Below are 12,331 nucleotides of genomic sequence, written 5' to 3' on the forward strand. Positions count from 1 at the left end.
TACTTTTGGGCTCTCTCTTTGCTTAAAGGATCCCCTTTGATATTTCTTTTGGGGCTGGTTTAGTGACCACAAATTCTTTTAGTTTCTTTAAATTCTTTTAGTTTGTCCTGGAAGCTTTTTATCACTCATTCTATTTTGAATGACATCTATTAAATATTCTTAGTTGCATATTTTTTCTCATTTAGCACCCTGAATATATCATGCCAGTCCTTTCTGGCCTACCAGATCTCTGTGACAGGTCTGCTACCAGTCTAATGAGTCTACCCTGGTAAGGTATGGACGTCTTATCTTGAGCTGCTTTCAGGATTTTGTCTCTGAGATTTGCAAGTTTCATTATTATGTCGAGGTGTTGTCCTCTTTCTATTGATTTTTAAAAATTTTATTTAAAATTTGGTTAGCTAACATACAGTGCAATATTAGTCTCATGAGTAGAATCCAGTGATTAATCACCTAAATAAACACCCACGGCCCACCACAAGTGCCGTCCTTAAATACCCATCATCCATCTAGCCCCATCCACTTCCTTTCATCAACCCTCAGATTGTTCTCTATCAATGAGTTTTTTTTTTTTTTAAGATTTTATTTATTTGAGAGAGATATAATGAGAGATGGAACACGAGCAGGGGAGGATCTTACTTATATCCACGCTGATTAGCTTCCTGGCAGTCAGTAGTACTGCCACTTACTCTTTTTTTTGAGGTGAGTTTTTCCATTTTGTCATCTGTCCAGAGAGGAACAGATAAATAAGAGAATAAAATTCTAAAGGGCATCAACAACCCCAGGGACTGAGCAGGGAGCCCTACAATGGGACTTGATCCCAGGACCCTGGGATCATGACACAATCTGAGCTAAAGGCAGCTGTTTCTTGTTTGGTGGCAGCTGTAGTGATAATCCCTTTTAATTCCTAATAGTAGTAATTCATGTTTATTCTTTTTCTTTGTCAGTCCTGCTAGGAGCTTGGTTTCATTGATCTTTTTAAATAATTTATCATCTAGGACCCGTATCTCTTTGATAATTTTTAATATAGTAGATGTTCTGAGAAATATGGTTTAAGAAAATGAGTAGAAAATTAACACCCAACCTTTATTTTCAGTACACATTTATACTCCAATCCTTTAAAAGGACTCACAGTTTACCACTGAATTTAATATAAGGAAATACTTACTTGAAGAGAGGATCTAATTTTAATTAACCATTACATATAATGTCTTTTCCTGCACTAATATCTCACAATGGGGCACCCACAAAGCAATGAGGACTGCTGCTTTCTTTTGCATCCCCTCCTCCTCTATAATATGAGGAGTATCAGAACTGTGTTGAAGAAAAACTACAAATGGGTACCAAACTTCCCTGATACTAAAAAAAGAAATGGCAGAAAAAGCAGCAAAATACTCAAATAAATGAATGGCATATATATATATATATATATATATATATATATACTATCTATATATATAGATTCTATATATCTATACATATATGTATATATATATACATACATATATGTATAAATTTATCTATATATAAATCTATCTATATATAGATTTATATATATATATAAAATCTACCACATCATCTGTATATTCCAAAGTATCCCTAAATCTTCACTGAAACTTAAAAAAAAAAGTACATGTTATGTACTTATTATAATTCAAATTATTGTTACATAGAAATACTTGATAAAGTATAAAGAACTTAAAAAGTTAGATTCTATTTTAAAGATGGAGACAGAAAATGGATATAGTAGTGGATGTATAATTAGAAGAAGTAAACTTACCAAATATATTAGTGGAGTGTCCTTTCCGTGCAATAGGTCTGAGTTCATTATGCCCCCATCCATATATCCTATAATTATCCCAGGCATGTTTCATCATCTGAGAAAGGAAAAATTATAACCAAGCAATTTACATTACTCACAGACTGTTATTTCATCTATCTAGATCATCTATCACTATAGTCTTACCTATTATCCTATATCTCCTACATTAGAATATTATTCTATTACCATTTGTACCACTGTGACAACACACATACCCATGCTTAACCTCAGTCTACACAACAGAGAAAAAAAAAAAAAAAACCTTGGCCTGCAGGCTGTATTTTGCCAACTCCTGACCTAAACAAAGTGACTAGGTGTGATTCAAGTAGCAGCAATCAAGTCCCTTTATGCATAAAGGAAGGGACTCTCTCGATTTGTAATCTCAAGGTGTACATAATATATCATCGTAGAGCTGATGGAGGCTAACATTCACCCAACATGGAGAAACTAAAAAACAAAAGGACAGAGGTGTATATTATTAACAATCACATCTAAGATGTGAACTTAGTCAAGCCAAGCTTGAAGCCCTCATTTAGAGCCACTAAGCTAATAAATTTTTTTTAACAACTAGCTTGAACTGCACTTCTCACAACCCAAGGAGCTCCAAGCTACGCAACAGCAGAGTATTTAATTTATAACAGTTTTCAACAGTGGACTGTTGTATATCAAAAATCTATTCAATTATCAGTATACTATTCAATAAAATATTCCTCAACTTGGTTTTTTGCAGCTTGCATTATTCAGAAACCAAAACCAGGCAAAGACATTACAAGGAAACTGAAAACCAGTATCTCTCAAAAACACAGATTCAAAATTTCCTAATGAGGGATGCCTGAGTGACTCAATCGGTGAAGGGTCTCCCTTCAGCTCAGGTCATGATCCTAGAGTCCTGTGATCAACTCCTCCATCAGGCTCTTTGCTCAACAGACAGCCTGCTTCTCTCTCTGCAGGCTGTTCCCCTGCTTGTGTGTTCTTGCACCTGCTCTCTCTCTCTCTCTTTCCCTGGCAAATAAATAAATAAAATCTTTAAAAAAACAAAACAAAACAAAACACAAAATTCCTTAACAAAAATCAGCAATAGAGAGAGGATACTGCGTAATGATCAAGAACAGTTTAACCTACAAATTGAAGACTGATTAACATTCAAACATCAATTAATGTAATTCAGAATAATATAAAAGGAAAAACATCAAACAATCATTTTTATGCCGGTAGACAAAGCACCTGACAAGATTCAACACCCATTCATGATTAAAAAAACTCTCAGTAAACTACAAGGAAATGTCTACAACCTAAAAAAAGGGGGATCTTCAAAAAACTTATAGCTAACATCATACTTAATGGTAAAAGACTAAATGCTTAACCCCTAACGTTGAGATCAAGTATGTCCATTCTCACCATTTATTTTCAACAATGTACTGGAAGTCCTAACCAATGTAACCATACAAGAAAAAGAAATAAAAAGCATAAAAATCAAAAAGGAAAATGGAAAAGTACCTCTATTCACAGAGGACATTACTATGTATAAGGAGAATCCTAAGCAATCTAAAAAAGAAAAGTCCACAAGAATAAATGACTTCAATAAAGTAATAGGGAAACAAGTCCAGAAAGCTAAAATCAAATATATTTCTATATGCTAGTAATAAGCAACTCCATTTATATTAGCATCAAAAACATGAAATATTTCAGAACAAATGTAACAATATGTACAAGAATTATATACTGAGAACTATAAAACACTGCTGAGAAACCAAAGAAAACCTAAATAAGTGGAAACATGTAACATGTTCATGTAACACTGGATACTGTTAATAATTCTTCCTAATACATCTACAGATTCAATAAAATCCCAATCAAAATCCAGCAACCTTCTATTTTCATAAAGAAGCTAATTCTAGAAAGGCAAAGGACCCAGAAATGCCAAAGTAATTTTTAAAAAGAACAAAGTTGGAGGATTTAACCTGACATCAAAGCTTACTATAATTTAAGAATTCAATATGGGGTCCTACTGGCATTAAGGGTTATGGAATAGGTATGAGTCCAGAAAGGGGCTCAACAACTACTGATTTTATCATTGGATCCTGAACAAAAGTGCCAACGTAATTCAACAGGAAAAGGATAATCTTTTCAACAAATGATGCTGAAACGACTAGAATGCCCTATGGGCAAAAACTGAAGCACGGCCCTTACTTCAGACAATAAACAAAAAAATTAACCAGCAACAGATCACAGACAAAGGTTAAAATTAAAACTAAAATATGTGCCCATACAAATACTTGTACACAAATGTTCACAGCAACTTTAACCATAACAGTCAAAACCTGGAACAACTGTTGAACAAATGTTCAACAGGTGAATAAATAAAACAAGTTATGGTATAATGGAATACTACTAAGGAAAAAATGACCTTCATGTGCAATCTACATAGGTTAATCTCAAAAAAATTATGCCACGCAAATGCCCAGAAACAAAATATCACATACTTTTGTACTTTATGATTCCATTTGACTGAAACTCTAAAAAAGACAAGCAACCTATAATAATTAAAAGTAGATCAGTGTTTGCCTGTGACCAAGGAATCGGGTGGACTGACCAAAGAGGGGCTCAAGAAAAACATTCTGAGATTATAAATATCTTGATAATAGTTGTTATACAGGTATATACAGCTATCAAAACCCATCAACAAGCAATACTCTTAAAATAGGTACATTTTATTTTTTACAAAATCATGTCTCAAAAAGCTCAATTTTTTTTAAATTTTATTTATTTGGCAGAGAGAGAAAGAGCACACACAGAAGCAGCAGCAGGCAGAGGGAGAGGGGGAAGCAGGCTCCCTCCTGAGCAGAGAGCCCAGCATGGGACTGGGATCATGACATGACCTGAGCTAAAGGCAACTGTTTAACCAGTTAAGCCACCCAGGCACCCTTCACCAATTTTTTCCATTTATCACTGTATTTTGAAATACAGTCTATAGGGCTAGTTCTTAATTTCTAAAAAAGGTTTAGGTATGTACCATATTCCCCTACAGTTAGCGATAATTTAGCTCTTTTATGCCACTACCTCAGCATACACTTCCCCACTTATATTTCTCTGACCTACATCCTCCCAATGTAATTAACATGTTTTTCTTGTAATTATTATATTACCTTATGCAACTTTTGTTTGCCCTGCTTTTAATTAGTTATCTGAGGGCTTCGGGTTTTGTTTGTTTGTTCACTTAAGTTTTTAATGTAGTAATTCTGAATTTACTTCCAAATTATAGATGAGCTCCAAAACCTGTCTCAGTATATATCCTACACATCAGATAAACTATCAGTTCCATTTTATTCTGATATATCCTTCCTGAAGCTCTCTATCCCTCCTGTTCTGACCTCGACTTCTGTTCTCTCAGCCTGAAGCACAGCAGTCACCCTGCTGAGTCCCTTATTCAGAATCCTGAGAATCCTTTCTCTCTCTAGTGACAGATCCCTTGTTGCCAAAATCTCTTCTCTTCCTATTTTTGTGCTGAAGCATATTTTTCAATAGCAATCTGAGAAAATGACTAAATTTACCCTCAGATTTGATTCACAATTTGGCTGAATATATAATTTTCTAAGCTACTGTTCCACTCTCTTCCAGTTTCCAGTATTATGGCTGAGGAATCTGAGGTGCCATTATATACAATCTCATCTTTTTTTTTTCCTCTGTAAATGTTTAGGATCTGTTTTTGAATGCTTATTTTTCTAAAATTTCAGTAGGAATCTTTTTTTTTTTTTTTTCTATTTTTTTTGCTCATTGTTGTTCCATGTCTGGTAGGTCCTTTCAATCCCTAAGACCCACATTCTTTAGTTTCAGCCAGTTTTTTTAAATTGACTTCTTCTCATCTATTTTCTTCATCTAATCACTTGTCAAATGTTCCTGACTAATCTTACCTTCTTGTTTGCTCAATCTCTTTCTTTGTTCTACTGAGAGATATGTTCAATTTTATCTTCCAACTCTTCTACTGAATTTTAAAATTATATTTTTTTAATTTCTAAGAGCTCCTTCATATTCTATAAATGTTCCTTTTCATAACCTCCTGTTCTCATGAGTTCCATTTTTTTGTCATGCCAATGACAATTTTTTTTTTCTTTTTTGGTCCTCCCCATATTGTTTCTATATTCTCTGAATTCCTGAATTCTTCCATCTGTTTTGTTTTCTAATGTAAGAAACTTTCCTGAAATGCCTAGTGATCTTTGGTTTGTTCTTCACATCAGAGGGAGGCACTTACAAGATAATTAAATGCTGTCAGTGAATGAGCCAAACTTGAGCTGAGCCTCATCTTAGGGACTACAGGTGAACCCAGGGGTTTTCACTGAGGAACACTCTAGATCTTTTCTCTTGGGCCAGTCTCCCCAGAGAAGTCCGCCCGTCTTCTGCTTATTGAATATGAAAACCTGGCTGCCAGAATTCGGAGAGTTGAGCAGGAGAAAGTGGTCTCAATATTCAGAACACTTTTCACTTATTCCCTCCTCTCTGACCACATTTTTTGGTCAGAATACCAGCCATAACTGGTATTCCCCAAATTCAGACCTCTTCTAATTTATCCCTCAAAAAGCTACAGTATACTCTAGTCTTCTGTTGGGGAAGGGAAGGCAGCAGCTAGGATGCCTAAGCTGGAGAACTGGAGATCTAAGAGTTATGAGCACTTTTTAAAATGTTCAAATAATCCCTTTCTAATGTCATTTTATACCCCTTCCTTCAGAAGTAACCAATGTCTCTAATCCTTGAAACTTTCAGGTATTCCTCAGTTCACATCATCTTGTCTCTTGTTAGTTTCTTCCCCTATAAGCTTAAGGTTCAACTTTCTCTGCCTGCTAAGCCAGTGACCATAATGTTTAACAGGAGCCTACCTGTACAGGAGGTCTTAAAATGTTTCATGTTGACTTGTAAGAACACTGGATATATGGATATTAAAGGGTTAACTCACCAGGTCTAGGCTGTCCAAACCCTGTACATTCCAAAGAAAGATTTGCCCTGTGCCAGACTCCTAGAAAATAACCACTAAATCTTATTACCCTGCCTTTTAGAGTACCTTCGATTAAGTGTAGCCTTGGGCCATGTGAACAGTTTCTGCTTACAATGTGATTTATGGTGGGGGCCTTGGGTTACATGATATCAGCCTGACCTCTTGGAGGTGTTAGAGAACTAAGGTCAGTCACGCCTACATAATGAACCTCAAATAAAAGCCCTGGACAGCAAGGCTCAGGTGGACTTCCCTGGTTGACGATACTTCCTTACCATACATCATTGCTGGACACTTAAACACTGTCCATACCACTCCACCGAAAGGGGACAGCTAGAAACTTGCATCTGGTATGTACTGGACTCTCTCATATGGGCCTTTCCTATTACTAATTTTAATCTGCATGCTACTGCTGCAATAAACCCAAACCATGAAAACAACTGCTTTGTTGAGTTCTGGGAATACTTCCAGTAAATCACTAAGGCTGTGGTGGTCTTGGGAGTCCCCTAAACACACACTGTTATTTGAATTATTATGTACATAGGAAAGTGTTTCAATAAATTCTAATTACATCTAAAAACTAGCAGGTCAGTCATCTCAGGAAAAAAAAAAAATCTATCAATGTTTCTCAATACAGTCCAAATAAAGTGCCTACAGCAGCCAGCACATTAAGACAGTCTCCAGAGCTGAGGTAACATCAGAGTACAGCTCTAGTTTGATTCCATTAAGGTCAAGGTTTTATAATAATTCATAAATAAGACCAAGCTTTACGTACCTGCTAAGTCTTTCATAATCATTACTAGAATATTTCCAAATAGATATTTAACTATTCGAACTAAACTTACCATCTTCTTTTATGATAAATAATCCCTTTGAAATATTGCTGATGCTGTTACAACCTGACAAAACCTTTTTCTTCACAGGCAGTACTTTACCAAGAATCAGCAGGAGTTCTAGTTAACAAAACTTAACTGTAGTATTCACTAAATTCCGCCCCCTCCCTACACACACACACACATACCATGGCATTCTCTTTATCTCCAAATAATTCCTAGAATAACAATTTGAAAGACTTCTGAGACTAAACATTTAAAGAATCCTGAAGTCAATCAGTCCCCATTCTTTAATCTTTTGAGACTCTTTGGAAGATATCTGCAGTAGGGCAGAAGGGTTTGATGACCTATTCTTTAAAAGATGGCAGATAAAATGCTAATTTTTCAGAGGCATGTTTATGAGGAGATTTGCATAGTATCTAGCAGAGTCCCTTGTAACTAAACACTTCAGAAATTTCTTATTCAATGATAAATTATTTATAGATCTATTCTCCATTATTTATAAAATGTTGGATATCAAAAGCTCCCTCAACAGAGAGTGGTAGAATGATCCAAACAACATTATATCAAAATTTCAAGTGTCCAATAATTATTTTATAATCCCTATTAAGAAAGATTATTGCCAACTTGGAATCTGAACTATGAGCATGACCCCAAAACAAACAAGAACAAAGTATGACACCATAGATGATACAAAGGCATATACATTTAAATCTAGTCAAATACCATAACCTCTCCACATCATAAATCTTGTTTTATTACCTCTTTAATTTTTTCCCTTTTCTTTCTTATGTCATTATCTTCTGGGTCTCCACCATTTATTCCTATTAGATTTGGTATAGGGACTGGTGGCAGTGGCTTCTTCTCTTTTGCCTTCATCTCTTGGACTACCTTATTTTTCTCCGTCTGAATTTCTGCTCGAATTTCCTCTCTCGACTTTTTTAATTTTTCTTTTGCTTCTTCCAAGGCCTTCTCGTGATCTGCTCGAATTTTATTTCTCAAACGTTCCTCTTCTTCCCTATAAGAGAATAAAAAAAGGTCTGGTAAGAATGATCCTTAAGAACTTCAATCTTTGAACCTAAAATTTAAAGTTTCCTGAGCCAAACCCTGTTAGAAGTTTCGTACTCCAGCCATTAAAAGGTAAGGATGATCTGTGAAAGAGACTCAGATTTATCTGCCCAAATAGGATAAATATAACTTGTTATAAGCCCTGGATGCTGAAGACCAAACACTTTACAAGGTGGAAGAGGGAACCTAGAAAGAAAGTTACAATTGCAGGAGCAGTGAGAACAGAGCAAAGAACAATCAGTAACTTATCAGAAGACATGAAGAAAGAAAAGGGAGGGGGAGGGAGAAAAAAAAAAAACAGAGCAAAAACAAGACGGGGGAGAGAAAATAAAAACAGAATTAAGTATGGGGAAGGGACAAAAATATAAATACAGGGTCAAGGAAAGTGATAAGTGGAAAAGAGAAGATCTAGGGAAACTTTTCATTTATTATTATTAGTACATGATATGCTTCTAAAACTTTTATATTTTGAAAATCCTACAGATCTTAACACAATTCCCAAGTGTTGTGGGAATTGAGAACAAATTCCAATTCAGTAGGTCTCTATGAAACCCATGACTGTGTTTTACGAAGAGCTCCTCTGATGAATTCTGGTATGCACACAGGTTTGGACACCACAACCGCAGTGGACACTTACAGGGTTTTCTACCCTGGCCTACTTTTGTGAGAGCTTAATCTTCTCTCCACTTCTACCCCCATCCACATGAATGAATACAGGAGTGGTAGTTACTGTTTTCGACATCAGCCAATGATGACTGCTCTAAGGGTAAATATCTCAGTAGTCACCAGAGTCAACTCTCTAGACATTCAATTCAAACTCTACCGGACCTACAACATTGCTGTTGGAAACAGAAAATGGAACAGCCAGTTTCTTAAGAAATTCAATATGTAATTACCACAAAATTCAGCAACTGCACTGGAAATTTATCCCAGCAAAGTGAAGGTGTATGTTCATAAAAAACCTATTCATAAGCCCATCACAAAAGGACAAGTACTATATGATTCCACTTATGTGAGATATTTAGGATAAACAAAATCCTACAGAGTAGAATAGTGGTTCGTTGCCATAGGATGGGGGGAGAAAGGGAAATGGGAAGTCACTGTTTTAAGGGGTAGAGCTTCAGTTTTGCAAGATCGAGAGTTCTGGAAATGGTCACAAAACAATACAAATGCATTTAATACCAACACACTGTACACTTAAAATTAGCTAAAGTATTAAGTGTTATGTGTATCCTAGCACAATTTCTAAAAAACACTGGAGGGAAAATCCTATACAGAAATGTTTATAATGACTTTACCCATAATGGGCAAAAACTGAAAACCACTGAGGTATCCTTCACCAAGTAAATAAACAAATCACTGTTTATACTGTGGTCTAGCCACACTATGGAATACTACTCAAAATAAAAAGAAACTATTCATACACACTTGAATGAATTTCAAAGGTATTACTCCGTGAATGAAAGAAGCCCATCTCAAAACATTACATTCCACTTTATTCCTTTTACATGACATTCTCAAAAAGACAAAAATCTAAGGATGGTGAGTAGGTCAGTGGTTGCCAGGAAGTATGGTTGGGAGAGAATTACCTTTAAAGGAATAACACATAAGAGAGTTTTGGGGGATGAAAGCATTGTTATGTAACCCAATTATCGTGATTATGGGAATACATATATGTGTTTAAAAATCACAGAACATCCAGAGAAAAATACCAGTTTACAGCCTAATATTAAAAATAAAATGTTAAATGTTTAGAGAAAAAACTGGATTGCTAGCAGTAAAGAGGGGCTGATGAGGGAAACAGGAGAGACCACCAGAGACAGGGCAAAGAGGCACCTGAAGGCAGGGAGAAAGAATCCACGGGGCCTCCAGACAGAGTGGAGGTGGGAAGACTGCAGCAAGGATAAGCCAAAGCTGGCCCGTGGGTGAATTCATGAGCAATTCTGGGCTGCTCCGTTCAGGAGACTCGGGCAAAAAAGGGCATCGTCTGCCTTCCAAACTGCCCCCCTCTCCTTACCAACAGAGAAACACTGTGCCCAGCCCACAAATAATGCGTCTATGTCAACCAAGTCTCTCTCAAATGCCCCTGCAGCTAGAGGTGATCACACAACCCTATTCCAACCACAGAGGCAAAGGAGGACTCTAGGAAATAATTTCCTTTTGGAATTAAAAAATGGACAGAACCATTTGAGAAAAGGGCCCGTTAGCTACTAAGACCAAACCTATCAAAATACCTACTCCTATCTTCAGCTGTGGTTGTGATGCCTAAAACTGTGACAGCCATTTTGCAGGCAAAAGGCTCAGGGATAAATGAACAACATCATTCAGGAAAAGAAAAGAAAGACATAAAGTGCTGCTGATATCATTAGGTTGCTACCAGGGCCTTCAACTGCCAGTCTCCAGATTTCGGGGTCTATGAAGCTGAACCAGTTAGGTGTTCTGTCACTTCCACCTGAGAATGTTCCCAACACCCTCATTTAGTGAGCAAACAATGCACACAGTGAGGAAAGCAGTAGGCCTGGGACTAAGTCCCAAAGAAGAGTACCATCAAACAGGAAGGACTGGTTCTTTCAAGGGCAGAGACTGATGAGTGGGAGAGACTCCGTCAGGAACAATGCTTCCCCTTTCTAGCTCCAAGCACCATGTTACCACTGAAAGGCACATGGAAGCCCCCACCATGTGTGCAATGGCTCACCTGGGCATCACTTTAGAAGCACCCTCATGCACCAGCAAACCTCCACCAACAGCTGGGGATTACATGCCGCCTTCTCGAGCCCACCCTAAGGGCCACAATACATTCACTGTCCCTCTCCAAAGCTTCACAATGCACATGGGTATTTTAAAGGCTCTGCGAAGTTCTGCAATAAAGGTGCCTAGCATAATACTGCCCAACCTTTTTTAGTCACAATCCCCTTCTAGCACACCCCTTTTAGCATGCCATGAAACACTGTCACAGATGAATATTCTCAAACTATGCTATCAACCAACTAAGGCTTTGGTAGAACCTGCCACTTTTTCACTGTGTGACATTAGATGTGTATCACCTCTCTGAAGCTTCTTTTCCCATCTGTGAAGAGTATCCCCACCACCCTTACAAGACTGTTATGAGGAATGGATGAGATGACACAGGAGTCTAAGAGTACAGAGAAGTCCTTATCAACACAAGTTTCCTTCCTTCCCTTACCACCTATCCTCTTCCTCACCACACACGCACACACACACACACAGAGCCATTTAATGATCAGGGATAACATCATTGTCCTCAGACACCAGGGACCAATACCCAGGGACACCTTGCAACTTTTCAGCATCCCTGCACTGAATGACATAACACTTATGGGCAAACCTACAAGGATTTAGAGGGCACCAAATGCTCTTAAAATGTGGCTCACCTCCTGCAGAACTAGCAGAGAACTATGCCCTCTCTTTTCCATTCCTGACTCCTTTGCCCATATGCCCATAACAGCAGCTGGGGCCTTCAAGATCACCTTAGAAATAAAAGGCATAATGAGCATGAGTACTGGGAAGCCCATTTTCATTCACTATTTTTACTAATTAAATACTAATAGCAATGATTCCTCTAAAAGCAAAGAAGTATATTTGAGAGCAACATGTATATGTAAACAA

The 12,331-nt window shown here is 37.0% G+C and overlaps 1 protein-coding gene across 1 annotated transcript in view; it reads right to left on the minus strand.

Moving 5' to 3' along the window:
- Nucleotides 1–12,331, minus strand: part of MAN1A2 (mannosidase alpha class 1A member 2) — a 190,487-nt gene that overhangs the window by 130,852 nt on the left and 47,304 nt on the right. The window contains exons 2-3 of the mRNA XM_004771062.3: nucleotides 8,399–8,654; nucleotides 1,778–1,874 (exon numbers count right to left, since the gene is read on the minus strand). Of these exons, the coding sequence (XP_004771119.1) occupies nucleotides 1,778–1,874; nucleotides 8,399–8,654 (353 nt within the window). The remainder of the gene's footprint in view (nucleotides 1–1,777; nucleotides 1,875–8,398; nucleotides 8,655–12,331) is intronic.

This window comes from Mustela putorius, unplaced genomic scaffold (genome assembly GCF_011764305.1).
Source record: "Mustela putorius furo isolate JIRA1106 unplaced genomic scaffold, ASM1176430v1.1 tig00000585_pilon_pilon_pilon, whole genome shotgun sequence".
NCBI lineage: Eukaryota > Metazoa > Chordata > Mammalia > Carnivora > Mustelidae > Mustela > Mustela putorius.